The sequence below is a fragment of the Chiloscyllium punctatum genome, chromosome 32 (assembly GCF_047496795.1).
Source record: "Chiloscyllium punctatum isolate Juve2018m chromosome 32, sChiPun1.3, whole genome shotgun sequence".
Lineage (NCBI taxonomy): Eukaryota > Metazoa > Chordata > Chondrichthyes > Orectolobiformes > Hemiscylliidae > Chiloscyllium > Chiloscyllium punctatum.
The window spans coordinates 71,265,535-71,285,867 of record NC_092770.1 but is presented as its reverse complement, the minus strand read 5'-3'; the positions used below and the strand labels follow the sequence as shown (position 1 = coordinate 71,285,867).

The 20,333-nt window shown below is 44.3% G+C and overlaps 1 protein-coding gene across 3 annotated transcripts in view; it reads right to left on the bottom strand.

Moving 5' to 3' along the window:
* The window catches only part of pot1 (protection of telomeres 1 homolog), a 331,735-nt gene that overhangs the window by 28,355 nt on the left and 283,047 nt on the right, over window positions 1–20,333 (bottom strand). For all 3 annotated transcript variants that reach the window (XM_072552655.1, XM_072552656.1, XM_072552657.1), the window contains exons 11-12: window positions 10,371–10,552; window positions 7,649–7,737 (exon numbers count right to left, since the gene is read on the bottom strand). In XM_072552655.1, coding sequence (XP_072408756.1) covers window positions 7,649–7,737; window positions 10,371–10,552 — 271 coding nt within the window. The remainder of the gene's footprint in view (window positions 1–7,648; window positions 7,738–10,370; window positions 10,553–20,333) is intronic.

Here is a 20,333-nt window from a genome sequence, read left to right as displayed (position 1 = left end):
CCTTATAAAAGTTTATAAAATAACGAGGTATAGATAGGGGTAATGGTAGCGTGTTTACCCTACGATGGGGGATTTCAAGACGAAGGGACATATTTTTAGGTTGAGAGGAGAGAGATTTCAAAAAGACATGGGGGCAAATTTGTTTTACATATTTGGGTGGTTTGCGTTTGGAATGAAGGTCCTGAGGAAGTGGTGGATATGGGTACAATCATAACGTTTAAAAGACATTTGGATAAGTACACAAATTGGAAAGGTTTGGAGGGATATGGGCCAGGATCAGGCAAGTGGGACTGGCTTAGTTTAAGATTATGTTCGGCATGGACCTAAGGGTCTGTTCCTTGTTTATGACTCTATGACCATAAGTTTAAGTTTTTTAGTTATTTAACATGGCAATTAGCTCCTGAAACATATCTACATAAGGCTGCAGATGTTCCTTAAAAACAGAACATCGTTCATTGCACAAAAGAAACCAGTATCTATTAACAATACACAGGTCTGCCAGACAGAAGATCACAGTTACATGACTCTGAGTATTGATGTATCTCAGTCAGTGTTCCAGAATTACTTTCTGCTCGTTTACAGAACTGACCAAATCCCTCACCTTTAAAATCCAACTTCAAAATATGATACTTGTTCACCTAGAATATGCCTTTCTTCAGAATATCTCCCCAGAGTCAGAAAAGACTGCAGATGGTTGTACCAGTATTTTATCCTTCATGTTGGAAATTGAGTTTGGACTATCAACTTAGATGTCCTTCAGCATCAGGTCAAAGACATTGAAATGTTTTTTTTGAAATCCAACAAGTATTAATTTTGCATGGAAGAGGACCCTAGGTGAGCCATGAGCAAGTAAAGAGAGCTAAACAGACGGTTGAACGCATCTTTTATCTTGTGGATAGTGAGCCCAGGGGACAGATTGGAATCTGTTTTACGGGGTTTCTTAAGCAGATATCCATTACGTTTATTTGTCAAGTCATTACACAGAATAACCCTTTGACTTTCACAAGGCAATAGGATGGACTACCTAGTAAGTTTTAACATTTAGTGGAGCAGACGTATCTCTCAGCATTACAACTCAAGTGGGCTGTGCCTTTTTTGTCCTCCCCTCCCCCATCACATGCATTTTGACAATGCTTGTATGTTCCTGTAATATGTGGAAAATTCAGAAGATCGCAAACTCAGGGAGAGTCAATAGGGACTTGTTAAGTAGGGGAACGTCATGGTTGAGAAATTTAATCAATTGTTTTGAAGAGGTAACCAGGAATACAGATGGGGGCAATACATTTGATGTGGTCTGTTTGGACTTTAGAAAGGCTTTTGATTTGGTCCCTCACGACACGTCAGACAAGAAAATAAAAACTTATTGTACTCAACACAAAGTGGCACATTGATCCAATCTTGGCTGTGAACCAGGAAGCAAAGGATGTTGGTACAGGGATGTTTCTGTGACTGAAAGTCGGTTTCCAGTGGGGGTCTGCAGGGCTCAGTGCTGGGGGCCATTGCTGTTTGTGCAAAATGATTTGGACTTAGATGTAGAGATTGTGATCAAAACATCCGTTGATGACACAAAAATAGGTCGAGTTGATAGCTGTAAAATGCAGGACGATATCAATAGACTGCTCAGCTGGGCAGAGCAGTGGCAAATGGAATTCAATGCAGGAAAGCGAAAGGTAATACATTTGGGGAAGTTAAAAATCACACAACATCAGGTTATAGTCCAACAGGTTTAACTGGAAGCACTAGCTGCCGGAGCGCTGTTCCTTCATCAGGTGGTTGACAGAAGGAACGTCGTTCCGAAAGCTAGTGCTTTCCATTAAACAGAATTGGTGGTATTGTGGTCAGTGAAAAAGGTTATCTAAGATTAAAAAACATCTTGGTCAATTGGGTCAATGGGCTGAAGAGTGGCAGATGGAGTTTAATTTGGACATTACAGATTGGTAAAACAAACTACGGCAGGACTTATACAATTAAAAATAGGGTATTGTTATGTTGTAGAATAGAGACCTAAGGGTTCGGGTACATCATTCTTTGAAGTTTGCATCACATATAGATCGAGTGGTTAGGAAGGCGTTTAGCACTCTTGCCTTCATTACTTTGGGTATAGGAGCTTGGACATCATGTTGGAGTTGTACAGGATGTTAGTGAGTCCACTTTTGTAGTACTGTATCCAGTTCTGGTCATCCTATTATAGGAAGGATATTATTAAGCTGGAGAGGATTCAGAAGAGATATACCAGACGGTTGCCGGGAGTGGAGGCTTTGAGTTATAAGGGCAATATTTACATTTAATAAGTAATGGAATGGAATGTGTACTGGACTGGCTTCCATCAATGTAATGAATATTCAGGGAGGGGGATATGTAAAATTGTTTAGATTAGATTGATTAGATTCTCTACAGTGTGGAAACAGGCCCTTCGGCCCCAGTCTACACCAACCCTCCAAAGAGCAACCCACCCAGATCCATTCCCCCTGACTAATGCACCTAACACTATGGGCAATTTAGCATGACCAATTCACCTAACCTGCACATCTTTGGATTGTGGGAGAAAACCAGAGCACTCGGAGGAAACGCACGCAGACACGGGGAGAATGTGCAAACTCTACACAGACAGTCGTCCGAGGCTGGAATTGAACCTGGGCCCCTGGCGCTGTGAGGCAACAGTGCTAACCACTGAGCCACTGTGCAGTTTGGATTTTTCTCACTGGAGCATAGGAGTTGAGGGGTGACCTTGTAAATGTTTATAAAATCATGAAGGGTACAGGTAAGGTGAATGGCAGGTGTCTTTTCCCGAGGGTGGGAGATTTCAACACCAAGGGCATGTTTTCAAGGGACGAGGAGCAAGATTTGAAAAACACGTGAGCGGCAATTATTTTTATACAGAGATTGGCTCCTGTTTGGAATAAACTTCCAGAGGAAGTGATGGGTGTGGGTACAGTTACAATGTTTAAAAGACATTTGGATAAGTACATGAATAAGAAATACTTGGAGGGATATGGGCCAAGCACAGGCAGGTGGGACTAGTTTAGTTTGGGATTATTGTCAGCATGGACTGGTTGGACCGAAGGGTCTGTTTCCATGCTGTATGACTCTAAGACTCTAAATTCTGCTTGTTTTCCTTTGAGCAGTGAAGGTTGAGAGTGAAACCTGATCGAGCTGAGGAAAATAATGAGGAACATAGGGTGGAAAGGAAGGCACTTTTTCCATGAATAGAGAGGTCAATAATTAGGGAGCATAGATTGAAGGTAAGAGATAGAAGGCTAAGAGCGAAGTTCAGGAGAAACTTTTTAACCCAGAAGGTGGTTAAAACTCATGATTCGAAAATGCGGCTGCGTCAGAAAACTTCGTAACATTTAAACAGGATTTAGGCTATTCACTTGCAATGCCACAGGCTCCACGGCTATTGGCTAAGTAGTGGAAAATGGGATTAGCATAGTCAGATCATAGTTGGCTGGTGTGGAAATGATGCAGTCAATGGTCTCCTTCTGTTCTGTAGATGTCTGCATAGTGTGCTGTTTCTCATCCATGTGTGAACGTCCACTTTCTATTCAAGCTGTGTCATTCAGCTCAGTCCTACAGATGCAACACATTACACTGACACTCGGCTAGAATACCTTATTGTTTGTGAGAGTGACCTGCGCTCATGAGGTGGTTGAGGATATCACGTTCCACAACAGGTTACAAATGCAACTACCACCCACTCTGCTCTCACAACTACCCTATGGTACGTAGAATCTCTGGAGTATGGAAAAAGATCATTCAGCCCATTGAGCCTGCACCGACCTCTAAAGAACATTCTACCCAGAACCTCCCTCCCCGTTACCTTATCCCTGTAATCTTGCATTTCCCATGGCTAATCTCCCTAGCCTGCACATCTCTGGACACTATGCGGAATTTAGCACAGCCAATCCTCTTAACCTGCACACGTCTAGGTGACGGTAGGAAACCGGAACACCCTGAGAAAACCCATAGGGAGAACATGCAAACTCCACACAGACAGTCATTCAAGTGTGGAATCGAACCCGGGTCCCTGGCACTGTGAGGCAGCAGTGCTAACCACTGTGTTACCCAAAATGTGAAGACTCATTGCAAACAGCAAGGAAAGCCCAAGGTTCCTTAAACTCATTGTCCTTTTATTAATGACTTTCTTTATGGAAAAGAAACTCTGTGAACAGTCTGTGCTGAGCACTCAGGAGACAGCACTGGCTGCAACACAGCTGCTGAACGGAGTGTGACAATTCTTCAGCGATAGCACCATCTAATGGTGAAGAACCTCCACTGCTGTCAATGATTTCTGAAGTCAGCAAAGGAAGAGGGGCAGAGTGTTGTTTAAAAAGTAGCACAAAGTGTAGGTGGAAGAGTGAAGCCTGGACCTGACAGTCACTGTGTGGTGAGTGAGCTGTGTGGTTTATTCATGAAGGTTAACGCTGACTCTTCAGAAAGCTGACTGGAAACTACTATAGTGGAGGCTGTTGGCAGCTGGTGAGGCAGCAGGCTTATGTTGAGATGTCAGTTAACTACTTTCCATGCTGCTTTAACCTCATACCGAGTGTGATGCACTGGAATTCTGGTCATGTATCTACCTACAGCAACTGTGATTGGAAACATCTCAAACTCCGCTCTCCTCCAGCTGTACTATTGTCCGACAGAATAGAGATTGTGGGGAGAGGGCACTATTTACGTGTAATAAGTAATGAAATGTGTTCTGGACTAGCTTCCATCAATGTAATAAATATTCAGGGAGGGGGATATGACAGTCAGGATGGTGGAGTAAATCCAATGACATTTGCAAAGTTCTCAGTATAACAAATACCTATCATTTAGGTGTCATTTGGTAGACATGATAATTTAGTCATATTATCAACAACCCATCATCACAGGGACAGCAATCAAATAGATTCTTGGTGCTTTGATTTAAGCAATAATTAAACAATAATTAAATAATTAAACAAGTGCACAAAAAACAGCATCATAGGGAGTTGAAAGGGTGTGGGATTCACTTGGAGGTTTTGTGCTGAAACAAGGACATCAGTTGGATGAAAGAAAAAGAGGCAAAAGGGTCTTTCAGGACCAGGATGGGAAATGTGATTGTATGTATTTGTTTGGGTGGAAACAGACTGGCCTAATGGTGTTTCACTCTCGTAATTTCAACATACTTCTCTGTAGCTCCAAAGTCACTTTCTACTGAAAGAAACCCATATCCCCATCCTGAAAACTGGCTTTGGAAAACACAAGAACAAAATAAGTCAATGCAGAAGTCAGCCTCTCCGCAATTCAATAAGACCATTTTTTTGCACTTCTTCCAAATTCCTTGATAGCTTTCTTCACATCAAAAACATCGATGGCAATCTTGAACATGATGGGGCCACAACAGCTTTCTGGGAAAAGTCAGAGACTTCCAAGTTGCTAATTGCCTGCTCAATGCTGGAATGTGTTAGTCACTGGTTTCGGCTGTCGCACCTCTCTCCGTTCATATCTGCATAGCATCAGGAGTCATCTCTTCTGAGCATCGTCCTAATCTCCCAGCAACCATCCTTACAGCATGGATGATGGCCTTAGGATATGCACCATTTGGGACTCAGAGAATCCAGACAGCTGCCCCAGAATCGAGACCCACAAGATCCACGTTGTGTGGTGACACGCCAGCTGGACTTTCACTGAGGGGACATCTTCGCCATTCAGGAATCTGGCAGGTTCGTCCAGTGATGGATACATGCTAGGATCAATGATCCCCGGATCTGAGGTAATCTAGCAATGGTGGCTCAAAGTAGATGTCACTTCCAGATTAAGGCCTTTGTGACTGGCCTGATGAGCTGCCAACAGAGAGAGGGGGAGACAACCCAAGTCCACAGCTGATGCTTGGAACAATCCAGAAACATCTAGGTTTCACAGCTGTAAGGGAGAGACTGCGAGGCTTCAGGTCATTGTCAAGCCGAGAACAAATATCCGAAACCATCTCCCTGGAAGGATGGCAGTCTTGTCTAGCACTGTCACAGTTGGCTAGTGCCAACCTCCTCGTGCAGCTTCATGCTATGCTCCTGTGGACACCTCCTGACCAGGAGGATGTCTCTCAAGTTCCTCATTACTCAGTCCAATGTCAGAGTAACCTTTCAACTTCCACACCAAAACTTCATTCATTATCGGGCCTTCCTCATCCCATTCTGATGCTTAAGTGATGCCAGGAATCTCTTGTTCCTCTCAAGAGTCCAATCGGGAGTGTGGTGCTAGAAAGGCACAGCAGGTCAGGCAGCATCTGAGAAGCAGGAAAATCGACATTTCAGGCAAAAGGTCTTCATCAGGAATGAGGCTTGGGCGAAGGTAGCTGAGAGTGCAATAGGTGGATGGAGGTGGAGATAAAGGTGATAGGTCAGAGGGGAGGGTAGAGCAGATAGGTGGGAAGGAAGATGGACAGGTAGGACGTCATGAGGGCGATGCAGAATTGGAAGGTTGGAACTGGGATAAGGTGGGGGAAAGGGGAAATGAGGAAATTGGTGAAATCCACATTGATGCAGAGGTTGAAGTTGAGGCATTCTTCCTCCAAGTGTTGGGTGGGAAGGGAGCGGCAGTGGACGCGGCCCAGGACCTACATGTCCTCAGCAGAGTGGGAGGGGGAGTTGAAGTATTCGGCCATGGGGTGGTGGGGTTGATTGTTGCGGGTGTCCCAGAGATGTTCTTTGAAGTGCTCTGCGAGTAGGTGTCCTGTCTCCCCATTGAGACCACATTGGGAGCAGATACATAAACGATGTGTTGAAGGTGTTGCAGGTGAAACGTTGATGGATGTGGAAGGCTCCTTTGGGGCCTTGGACGGAGGTTGGGTGGGTGAGTATGGGAGCAGGTTTTGCAATTCCTGCAGTGGCACTTTCCCCTGACTGACTTTCAATGTGCACCCACACCCAAGCCCACTCACGTAGTCTTCTGAAAATTCAGTCTCTGACATCGGACTGTGGGAACATGGTTGTTACACAGCAAGATATGAAGAAACCTGATGTTTCCTGATGAAAGGCTCCTGCCCGAAATGTCGATTTTCCTGCTCTTCGGATGCTGCCTGATCTGCTGTGCTTTTTCAGTAACCACTCTAATCTTGATTCGAATCTCCAGCATCTGCAGTCCTCACTTTCTCCATGAATAAGCCATGAGTCAATGTCAAAGTATGTCTTTCATGGGATGGGGATATTGCTGATAAAGCTGGCATTTATTGTCCCTCCCTAACAGCCTTTGAACTGAATGGATTGACAGCCATTTCAAAGGGCAGTTAAGAGTCAATCATATAGGAGTCACATGTAGGCCAGTCCAGGTAGGGGTGACAGATTTCCTTCCCTAAAGGACATCAGTGAAAAGATTGGTTTTTACCACAGTCAGCAACAGTTCCCATGACTATTACTGAGACTAGTTACATACTGCAGATTTGTTAACTGCTGTCAGACTGCACTAGCTACCAGCCTGGGTTCTGAACCCAAGTCCCCAAAAAATTCACCTGGCTCTCTAGACTACGCCAATGTCGGTCCTGACATAGATTCAGTCACATACAAGGTGAACCTCCCATGATGATCCACTTAGTCTAAACTCATCTTGTTTCTCCAGTTTACCGATGCCTGGAGTCTTTGACCAAGGTCAGAGGTAAAGAGCATATTACAGAGTCTAATGTTCCTACCTGATGGTCTTTTTGAAGTGTTAAGAATGTCTAGCAGCGAAAGATCTCCCAGACTATCTTGGTCTGCAGACAGAGCAGATTCTAAAGACCTGAAAGAAACAAATATCCCTGGGAATATCACACCTGTTTATAGAAATATGAAGTTAAGTTTATTATGACTAGGACAGCAAAAAAATGATGTGTGACTGTGACCAGTGGTGTGCCACAAGGATCAGTGTCTCTTGTCATTTATATAAATGATTTGGAGGTGAATATTGGAGGTATGGTTAGTAAGCTTGCAGATGACATCAAAATTGGAGATGCAATGGACAGTAAAGGAGGCTACCTCCAGAGTACAATGGGATCTTGATCAGATGGGCCAATGGGCTGAGGAGTGGCAGATGGAGTTTAATTTAGATACATGTGAGGTGCAGCATTTTGGAAAAGCAAATCAGATCAGGGCTTATATACTAAATGGTAAGGTCCTGGGAAGTGTTGCTGAATAGAAAGATCTTGGAGTACAGGTTAATAGATCCTTGAAAGTGGAGTTGCAGGTAGATAGGATATTGAAAAAGGCATTTGGTATGCTTTTCTTTATTGGTCAATGTATTGATCTTAGGAGTTAGGAGGTCATGTTGCGGCTGTACAGGACATTGGTTGGGTTACTTTTGGAATAGTGTGCGCAATTCTGGTCTCCCTGCCACAGGAAGGATGTTGTGAAACTTGAAAGGGTTCAGAAAGATTTACGAGGATATTGCCAGGGAGTTGAGCTATAGGGAGAGGTGGAATAGGCTGGGGCAGAGGGTGGTGTGTGTATGGAATGAGCTGCCAATGGAATGGAGGAGGCTGGTACAATTACAACATTTAAAAGGCATCTGGGTGGGTATCTGAATAGGAAGGGTTTAGAGGGATGTGGGCCAAATGCTGGCAAATGGGATTAGATTTAAAAGGATATCTGTTCAACCTAGGCAAGTTGGACCAAGAGGTCAGTTTCTGTGCTGAATATCTCTATGACTTCAGACATCAATGCCCTTTGTGTAAACTGCAGACAATCAGTAAGGAAATGGAACTTCCGCTACACCTGAAGGCTGATATTTTGAAAGTGTATGCTGTTTATGGGTTATGTGGTAATAACTTTGGCGACTCCAGAGTTGCAACTTTATAAAACTTGTAATATCTTTATAAAACACTGGTGAGGCCATACTCGGAATACGGAGTGTGGCTCTGGTGGCCTCAACATCGGAAGAATGTCAATGCACTGGAGAGGGTGCAGAGAAGATTCACCAGGATGTTGCCTGGGATGGAAGGTCTCAGATCTGAGGGGAGTCTGGATACGCTGGGTTTATTCTCCTTGGAGCAGAGGTGGCTGAGGGCTAGCACACAGTATATCATTAGAATCTTTCCCTATAATAGGCAGGTCTAAGGCCAGAGGATACGTTTAAGGTGAGTGGTTTAGAGAAACATTTTTTTCACCCAGAGGACTGTAGAAATATGGAACGACTCTATGACTCTATGTTGCCTAAGAGGGTGGCAGAGTGCCTGAGTAGGTACTCTCACGACATTTAACAGGCACTTAAAGAGGAGTGCTTAAAATACCAGGGTACAGTAGCCTATGAATCCCAAGTGCAGTTCGGGATTAGTGTAGTTTGGCGTTTTTTTTCAGTCAGCACAGACATGGTGGGCTGAAGGGTCAGTTTCTATGCTGTATGTTTCTATGACTCCACTCATGGTGTGAGGAAGTAGTTTACTGGAGCTGCTGCCTTAAATCTGTCTGTAAACCTTTTCACCTTAAGACAATGGCTCTTTTGAGTGACAGGGACACCATCATCCTGCATATAAAACACAGCAGATTACTGAAAAAAAGCAAAACATTGTCTTATTCCCCAATTCTTCTTAACCTCGCTAATCTCGATGATTGCTGACTCGCTGTCAGTCCTTTCAGCACCGAGCTTTGGAATTTCTCCCCGCTGGCTCTCTCTCTCTCTTCCTTTAAGATGCTTCTTAAAATCTCCCACATTGACCACACTTTTAATTATCAGTCCAATATCATGCTATCTGGTTTCTGGGGGGGCATACAGACAGCAACACCTCGAGTCACAATGCTCTCAGTGGAGAAGGGATCCAACAGCAGTGGGAGAGCTGGTGCTGGCCTCAGGAACTGGCCTGCACTGTCTGAAAGAAAATCTCAGGAAAGTTGTTCAAACGAACTCATCAATGTAAGTGTGCCGTGAGTACAGGAATATCTCATCCTCTTCTGCCTCCCAGTAACCAGCATGAGGAAATTGGCCAAGGAACTGGATGACACAGAATTAAAGAACTAGGGGAAGATGAGGAAAGTCTTTTTATTTTTAAAAAATGTAGCAAGTTCTGGTGATCTAGAATTGGTTCAACAGCAACTTCCAACAAAAAAAAACCAATCAGTGTTTGCTATGAGGAATGAGGTGGAGCGTGACTGATTAAATAGCTCTTTCAAACTGCCATTACATGCAATGATGGACCTCTTCCAGAACTGTACTATTCTGCTATTCAGATGAAAGGCATGAGAGCTTTCTCTAATTTCCCCATTACAATCTTTCAAATGGACTCGTGACTTCCCTGTCAGAACGTTTTGCCTCTGCTCTTGGAGCAGGGCCTGCTTTCACTGACCTGTTAACCCTTGCACTCCAGGAGCTGACTTCTGGCAGAGGGTGGCAAGCTTTATGTCTCTTACAGTGTGAACTGTTTCTGCTCCAGTGCTACTTACCGCTTGAGCTGCTGAACGGCGCTGCAGTCTGCCGGCATTATTGTGATACCTCGCCCATAGGAAGTTCCTCCGTGAAGGTGGAATCCCATCTCTGGCACAGGGTCCAGGCTGATGCTTGGTTTCTCACTGGTCGGCGTCATCAGCTTGGCGTGAAGGTTGTGGATTGTCAGATACATTCCCACCTGGAAAAGTTTTTTTTTGAAAAAAAAAAGAATCCTCACCGTCATTGCTCGAAACAATGGAAGTAGGAGCAAGGGTAAGCCAGTCAGCTTGGATCATCATTGATCGACCAGCTCAACACCATTTTCCTGCATTATCCCCACATCCCTTCATGTCTTTAACATCCAGAAAATATTTCTGTTAATTTAGCGGCGCACCTTCCATGTATACGAATTTTTGTGAAATCTGGGAGCATAAAGGACCCATCACTCCTTTAATATAGTGTCTGCTTTATTGCTAAAATAGTGCAAAATACATCCTCACATGTCGGTCTGCATCATGAACAATCACAATTTGCCTTCGAGCCTTTCTTAAAGTTTCTTTGGATTTTGGATGATGGACTTAAACCGTGAGATATACTGCTTTAAACCAAGGAGGCTGTAAACAGATAGTGTGGTTTTACAAATCATGTTTACTTGAGCACATAATGAATTGTATATAGTGTTGCCTTTTCTTGGAAGCAAAAGCATACTAAATGGGATCAAAGTGTTCGGAACTAGGGGACAATTGCTTGACGGCATTGTATAGATTGACTCCTGAGGAGGTGCCCATCATTAAAGGTTTAAACAGATGAAAAGAAAACAACTTTTATTGAAATCCGTGGTTTGGACTGGTATTAATGAATTTAGTTTCTTTTTCATTTCCCACTCGTAATATATCGTCTGTTTGCTGCGTCTTTACGTGAAAAAGATGGGGGATATTTAAAAAGGGATAGCATTTAAAGATTATAGATAGTAATTCCTAGTTCGTAAAATATGTATCTGTCATATTCCAATCAATTAAATACTGTTTTCATACCCCTAATTCTCAAAGAATATACAGTCCTTTGCACATGTCTATTATTTAAAATTGGGCTACTGATTAACAGCTAAAACTGTCACTTCCCCATGCACTTAGTCTATAATTAATAACAACCATTCTTATTTTCAAATACATATTTATCCAGCACCATTTTAAAGAGTTATCCACCTCAGCACTGGTTGTTTTTATGGAGAATCTGCTCCACTCATCTACAGTCAAATTAATAAAGCTTCATTTATTTTTAAGCTTCTTCACATCAGTCCATGCCAAACAGCTGCCTTCTAGGATTCTGCTCCTCCAAGTCCCACAACCATCCATAATCTGCTATTGTAATTCTTCAGCTGGAAATCAAATCAAACTTTCAATTAGAAAAAACAATCCTTTTTTACCTAAGATATCTTTTGTCCATGTCTCTTTCAGTCACCTTGGGCTAGGCACCTTGTAATGTTCTGCAGACAAGTGGCTGGGCCGCATAAAATAGTGTCTAAAGTGTCAGAGTGTTACAAGGGGACATAAATTTAAGGTGAAGGGTGGAAGGTATAGGGGGGGATGTCAGGGGTAGGTTCGTTACCCAGAGAGTGGTGGGGGCATGGCATGCGATGCCTGTGGGAGTGGCAGAGTCAGAATCATTGGTGACCTTTAAGCGGCAATTGGATAGGTACATGGATAGGTGCTTAAGCTAGGACAAATGTTCGGCACAACATTGTGGGCCGAAGGGCCTGTTCTGTGTTCTATGTTCTAAAGAGAAGATAGACTTGCCTTTCAAAAACACTGTTCATGCCCTCAGGACGCCCCAAGTGCTTTACAGGCAATGAAAGTGTTCTGATGTGATGCCATTGTTGTAATTTAGGGAAGATAGGACATAAAGAATAGAATACTCGTAGACAAAGATAAGAGCGGTCCTAAAAGAAGAGTACTAAACTGGGTCAAGGCCAATTATATCAAAATTCAAGAGGAGGTGGGAAATGTGGATTGGAAGCAGCTATTTGAAGGGAAGTCCACATTTGATACATGGGAAGCTTTGAAAGATAGGTTAAAGGTAGTGCACGATAAGCATGTCCCTTTGAAAACAAGATTCATGAACCATGGATGACAGGAGAAATTGTGCGACTAGCCAAGAGGAAAAGGGAAGTCTACATAAGGTCCAGGCAGCTAAGAACAGAACGGTCCTTGGAGGAATATCGGGAGAGTAGGACCAATCTTAAATGAAGAATCAAGCGGGCTAAAAGGGGCCGTGAAATAACTTTAGTGAGGAGAATTAAGTAGAATCCCAAGGCCTTTAATTCATATATAAGCACCAAGAGGGTAACTAGAGAAAGGGTTGGTCCATTAAAGGATAAGGAAGGAAGGTTTTGTGTCCAACCTGACAAAATATGTGAGATTCTCAATGATTACTTTGCATCAGTGTTCACTGAGGAGTGGGACATGATGAATGTTGAGATTAGAGATTGAAGTTTGTTTAGTCTGGATTACATTGACATCAGGAGATTTTTTGGGAAGGCTAAAGGATATTAAAGTGAACAAATCTCCAGGACCAGATGGGAGGAGTTGCTGAAGGAGGCAAGAGGGGAAACAGCTGGGGGCCTGACAGACGTCTTTGTAACTTCCTTAAACACAGGTGAAGTGCCAGAGGATTGCAGGGTTGCTCATGTTGTCCCCCTGTTCAAGAAGGGTAGCAGGGATGTTCCAGGTAACTACAGACTAGTGACCCTGACGTCAGTGGTGGGAAAGTTGCTGGAGAAGGTACCGAGGGATAAAATCCATTTATATTTGGAAACGAATAGGCTTATTAGTGATAGGCAACATGGATTTGTGCTGGGGAGTTGGTGCCTTACCAACTTAATAGAGCTCTTTGAGGGTGTGACCAAGTTGATAGATGAAGGAAGGGCTTATATGTCATATACATGGACTTCAGTAAGGCATTTGATAATGTTGGATTAGTGGTGCTGGAAGAGCACAGCAGTTCAGGCAGCATCCAACGAGCAGCGAAATCGACGTTTCAGGCAAAAGCCCACCACGTTTGATAATGTTCCCCATGGTAAAGTAATGGAGAAAGTGAAGTTGCATGGTGTGCATGGTGTTCTAGCTAGGTGGATAAAGAACTGATTGAGCAACAGGAGATAGAGAGTAGTAATTGAAGGGAGTTTCCCGAAATGGAGAAAGGTGACCAGTGGTGTTCCACAGGGGTCAGTGTTGGGGCCACTGTTGTTCTGATCAGTAAGTTTGTGGATGACATCAAGATTGATGGAGTAGCAGAAAGCATAAGGGACTGTCAAAGAATACAAGAGAATATAGATAGACTGGAGAGTTGGGCGGAAAAGCGGCAGATGCAGTTCAATCCAGGCAATTGTGAGGTGATGCATTTTGGGAAGTCTAATTCTAGATCGAAATATACTGTAATTGGAAGAGCCTTGGGAAAACTTGATGAGCAGAGAGATCTGGGAGTGCAGGTCCATTGTACCTTGAAGGTTGCTGCACAGGTGGATAGAGTGGTCAAGAAGGCAAATGGTATGCTTGCCTTCATCGGATGTGGGATTGAGTATAAGAGCTGGCAGATCATATGTTAAAATTGTAATAGACTTGGTTTGGCCACCTTTAGAATACTGTGTACAGTTCTGGTTGCCACATTACCAAAAGGATGTGGACGCTTTGGAGAGGGTGCAAAGAAGCTTTACGAGGATGTGGCCTGGTATGGAAGGTGCTAGCTATGAAGAGAGGTTGAGTAGATTAGGATTGTTTTCATTAGAAAAAAAGGAGATTGAGAGGTGGGACCTGATTGAGGTCTACAAAATCATGAAGGGTATACACAGGGTGGCTGGAAATAAGCTTTTTCCCAGGGCGAGGGATTCAAAAACGAGAAGTCACATGCTCAAGGGGGAACATGTGGAAAGTACTTCACACAGAGGGTGCCTGGAACACGTTACCAGCAGAGGTAGCAGAGGCAGGCATGGTACATTCATTTAAAGTGTGCCTGGACAGATGCACGAGTAGGTGGGGAGCAGAGGGATACAGATACTGAGGATTTGGGTGATAGGTTTTGACAGTGGCTTTGGATCGGTTCAGGCTTGGAGGGCTGAAGGGCATGTTCCTGGGCTGTAAATTTTCTTTGCTCTCTGGTTCCTGCAATAAACTGCTCCAGAGAAGAGTCATATTCAACTTCAAACACTAACTTGGTTTCTCTCTCTACAGATGCTACCAGACTGCTTGAGTATCTCTATTGGAGGGGTCAAGAATGGGGAAGCTTTAGATTGAAAATAAAATGGGGAAAATGTGGGGGAAACAAGGAGAAATGGCTGACAGTGCTCCTAACTGAGCTACACTTGACAGTCTATGTTCTGAAGTATTCCAGTCTCCAAAGCAAACAGGATGTACAACTGAATGTTTAATGGAAGACTTGAAAATAATCCTCACGCTACAGTCAGACAATGAGCCTACACTCGCTGTGTAGGGGCACAGTAGAGGAAGAGACTCCACCTTGAGATTGTCCCAGTTTGGAGACACCTTCCTGAGAGAAGGCAAGGACAGATTACTGGAGGAAAGGAAAATTCTGCTGTCTAAACGAGTTACCCTCAAAACACTAATGAGAATGTAAGGCAATCTTAATTTAGGGCTACAACTAACAGATAAGGCCACAGCGGAATAATAATAATGTGGAATCTGTCAATTTTATTACAAAGCAAACATTTAATCAGAGCTGTCCTTGGAGAATATCTGCAATGAGTCAAACAGTTATCGTTCTAAATTACTCATTAATTGAGCCAGGCTTTAGAAATCGACTGCCTAAGGATTCTTACTCTAATATAACACACACGTACTTCGGCGGCTACGTTAGCTGTCAGTGCCAGGCCTATTTAAAACAATTTCAGTTTAATCCGTGGCTGCTTTCAGGTTGTGAATAACCAGTGCATAGAACAACAATGAACCCCACTAAACAAAATACAGGCAACTGGAAGTGATTCAGGACAGTTACCAGGAAGAGTTTCTGAGTTTTGCCACTGAGTGGGAAATGGCTATGTTTTCCCTGTGGGAGTGATGCTCTGAGCTGGACATCATGGAGCTGTGAATCTGCCTAAAAAGCACTTATTTACAATGTCTCTATCAGTATCTAATTACACTAATCAGATGTTAAATGCCTCGAAGCTAAAGGTAACAAGGCAAACTGCTGTTGTGAAATAACTAATTGTAAGTAAATGTAGTCAGGGTCAAGGGCTTCCTGAGGTGCAGAGGTAGAGTCTCTACCTCTGATCCAAGAGACCCTGGCTGAAGTCCCACCTGCTCCAGAGGTATATAACAACATCTCTGAAGTGGTTGACTTGAAAATACCTGTAGTTGTGATTGAGCTGTTAATGTTGATAGAATTTTCACATGGGTCCTGAAGGAATGTTTAATTGCCAGACACATTCCCTTTTCTCAGCATAGGGCCATCAATAACCCCATTGGGGGATAGTCTCCTCCTAAAGAATTGAGACTCCGTGTCTATCCTCAACACAGACAGTAAGATCTTCACCAAGGTACTGTCTTCTCGCCTTTGCTTCATGCTAGAAGAGAACATCAATCCTGATTGGTCCTATACAGTCTCAGATTGGAGAACTGATGATCATCTGGTCCAGGCCCGGATCCATCTTTCCCAAAGGCCTTGTTTTCTAGCGCCTCCTTGTCCCTCGATCAAGGTGAAAACATCCAGCAAGGTGGATGATGACAGTCTGAGAGCAGTCAGGTCCGAGGAAGTATCTGCCACCCAGATCCACTTTCTGTAAACTGATTACAGTTAATGGTTCCCTTCACTTCAGAAGAGGAGTGCATTAGGGCGGCTCCTTTTCAGGCCCTCTGTATTCTCTCGCATGGAGAAACACCCAGGGCCTGTTAAGATAAGGTTGGTCGGTTTGGTTCTGTGCTAGATGGTCCTGGACGTATTCCTCTCAGCTTGGCCTGGTGACGTGCCCCTTGTGTCTTGGGCGGTATGGTGGCTCAGTGGTTAACACTTTTGCCTCACAGCACCAAGGACCCGGGTTCGAATACTGCCTCGGGCAACTCTGTGTGTGGAGTTTGCACATTCTCCCTGTGTCTGCATGGGTTTCCTCCCACAATCAAGAGATGTGCAGGTTAGGCGAACTGGCCTTGCTAAAATTGCCCGTGGTGTTCACAGATGTGTAATTTAGATGCATTAGTCATGAGTAAATGTCAAGTAATAGGGTAGGGCAATGGGTCTGGGTGGGTTACTCTGAGGAGGTTCGGACAGCCACTGGTCCTATGCACCAGGAAGTATATTCTCCCATGTCCCATTCCAGAATCGAATGGGAAAAATGTTCCAGACACCTAACTTTGACTGGTGAGCAGACTCCCTACCGGAAGAGCTTAGTGTGTTAACCTGGAGCAATGCCTACCTCCTCTCTCTCTGGGAGTCTCACTTAGCGAGCTAAGGAAACCTGACCGGAGAACTGGTAAGAGCTGGAAACCAAAGTCACCATTCTCCTAGGATACTGCACAGGATTGCTCCCAGTGCTGTCCTAAAGGGGACTGGATTCGGTCACAAACCAACTGGCCACTACAACATTGGTGCGATCAGATGGTCCCTCTGACCCCGCCCTGGGCTTTGTCACAAAAAGTCCCGAAGTTCCTTGTCGATTTTCTCTGGGAATGAAGGATTTTACTGAGGTTTTGCTAAGGTCCAGGTCCTTCTGGATTAGACAGGGTGTCCTGGCAGCGATACCTTCATGGTGAGCCTCCCCAACCGATATCGATATTTCTTCTGCCGCACACACCACCTGAATCACCAGGCCCAACTCCTGTTTACAGACTGGGAGGGCCTTCAGTGTGGTTGACCTGTGCTACAGCTCTCCCCTGGCACCAGTGAGTGAGCAAGTATCAGCAGAGAGCCACTGCTCAGGACACTACACCTTCCCCTCTGCTGGTTCAGAGACTGGCAGAGAAGACGACCATGGCTTTCGTAGTGACCGGGGTCAGAGACGTTTGTGGGGGGGGGGGGGGGGGGGGGGGGGGGGAAGGGAGGGTTTCAGATAACTGGGATGGAAGATACTGCAGGGACCAGCTTGCTGCCCAGCTCTCAGTCGATGCCACCCACCCCCTTGAAACAGTGCCACTCAACCTCCATGGCATGGTCAGTCCTTGGGGAGGCACTGGCATGAGGGGACAGTACCTTCACTTGAACGGAGTTTCACATTGGCTCAAGGTTTCACAAAATTCCCTCTGTCTTCCCCGAGTGTCACAGAATGGTTTCCTGTCAGCAGAGTTCACATTCACCCAATACCCGGATTGACCAGGGCTGCTTTCTATTACTGTCTGATGGCTGAGGACTGTGGTCTTTACGCTGGAGTCCCCCCACTTTCCACTGGGGACTTGGTGGATTGGCATGTCCCCCACTCCGATAGATTCACGGGTTTCACACTCAGGCCAGCTGCGATTTCAATGGAGCTGTGGAGCCGATGCACCCTCGCTGTTTTGTTATTTAAAGGAGCCTCTTGTTGAATACTTTGCCGCACTTCAGCCTCATGCTGACCTTTGGGCACACAAGTTCAAGGACCTCCTCATGGGTCTGCTCCTGGACCTGACCATGAATAGGTTCAGGCAGCTGGGACAAGAGAGTGAGAGACCAGCATTCCCAACTGCCTGCTCATTCCTCACGGTTACCCATCCGCTCGGGTGTCCTGGAAAGGGAGAAGCTCCGTTACCGTATTAGAGATTCGACTAGTTTCAGGTTTGGGACAATCCAAGATTGACACATTTTTTAAACAAAGAGTCAATCCTTGTGAAAATAGGTGGAGACAATCAATTTATTACCAGCTGCAGCCAAGATATGAGAACAGAGTAAAATATGTCTGCCTCCATTTTACATCCAAATCCTAAAAATGGTAACAATATATTTACTATAACACCTAGCAGTCCATGGAAGAAGGCAACAGCTATTGCACTGAATCTTAATGTGTTCCTTTTATTATTGGACCTAAAAACCCTTTCAGGAGCCCAGCACCTCCCAACACTGATGGAGCCATTCATAAAAAGCTGATAACTTGCACAAAACACCGAATTCAAACTGCTTCTGAAGTCACTGATCTCGAGGCCAGTCACTCATTTTGGTGACAATGGACACAGGAAGAGGCATCAGAGCCAAATAAAATCCTTTACACCCTGGGCAGCAGTCTCTTTCCACTCAAACCCCTGAGCTCATGTAACGAGCGGGCTGAAAATGAATACTTCCTTTCACCCCTACACCCTGCAAGGTTCTTTAAGATAGTTACAACTTGCTCTTGACATGACATTGCTGCGTACAATCCCTCCCAATAAACACTAAACACCTCCAACAATACTAAACATCATTTCAGTAACATAATACGTTAGCTGTCAGATGGTGGAGTGAGATTAGCCCGTTGAGGATTGGATGTGGGCAGTGCCAAGGGAAAGCTGTCCTACAATCAGACTATCATCCCACAGTGTATACACTGTACCCTCCCCGAGAGCTGATATCTCCTGCCCTGATGGGGTGCCTTGTACTTCCACTTGATGCTGGTGAGCTGCCTTCCAAGTCCCACGTACTGGAAATAATAGCTTGTTTTGATCACTTCTTGGATGTGTGTAGGACAGTCTTTACAGTCAAATGACAACGTGATTTGATAAATCCTTGCTCGCTTGACTGTGGCTGACCTTGCAAAGAACTTAAACCCACTTATTATCTGCATACTTGACTCATTCGACTTGTGTACTGCGGATCAAAACAGCAAATAACCCTTACAGCTTGGAATATTGCCGGTAACGGAGACAGTGAGATGAGGCAGAGAACATGTGGTGCAGATGTAGAAAAGGTTTGCCACAGACATGGACAGACAGCCTGAAATTGTCAGTGATGTAGTTCAACTGATTGCACTTTTACAAGGTCATGTTACAAAGTTAGCGTACTTGTTGCTAGGGGGGAGGGGACAGGGGAAGTTACTCATTCACAAACTCAATCCATTCTTCATGGGGAAATTCTGAAGGATGTAACATGGGGAGTATTTGAGTCTTTAACGTACTGTTGAGAGAAAACACTATGCAGAGAGCAACTGAAAACAAAAAGTGCTGGAAATCACAGTGGCCGGACAGCATCCATGGAGAGAGAGCAAACTAACATTGAGTCTAGATGAAGAGGAGTAATCTAGACTTGAAATGTTAGCTTGCTGTCTCTCCGTGAATGCTGCCTGACCTACTGTGATTTTTTTGTTTTCAGTAGAGATTATAGTAGCCGCAGTAATTTGCTCTTACATCGTTAGCAGAAAGGTGCTGGTACATTTTTAGTACTTTGATTGACCATGTGTACAATATGCTCTGGGCAACCTCTGAGGTGTTTTCATGCTCTGCGGGAGTCGGTAATGACTACCTTGAATGAGGCTGCTTCTGCATTCTGTTTCACAGCAAAATCAATGGATAACAGCCATGATCAGATCATTCGACATCACTGAGTCAAAAGGTGACATGGAATGGAGTGTGAAATATGATATGTACAGAGGGCAAAGTTGCAGATGAGAAAATCACAGGCAAAACAAAATTTAGCAAAATTGCTTCAAATAGCACTTGCATGAATCAATTCAACTACAAAATCATTTGAGATGAGAAAGTCCGACAATCCTTTAAGCATCTGCCCTCACTTCCGTACCTCCTTCCCATAAATATAATTCCATTTAATCTTCTAATTTCCAAGCTTCCACTTTCAGCATGAGACATGTTGTGCCCACCACCCCCTCCTCCCCCAACTTTCAACATCTAAAAGGACCATTTCCTCCATAACCCTCTCTCTCCACGGCAGCATTCTATGCAACTACAGGAACATCAACGCTTACACCTCTTCTTTTCTCACCAGCCAAAGCCCCAGGCACTTTGTTCAGATGTTACAGTGACTGACGTGAACTCCTTTCAACAGAGTTCACTGTATTTGCTGCTCACAAAATGGTCTCC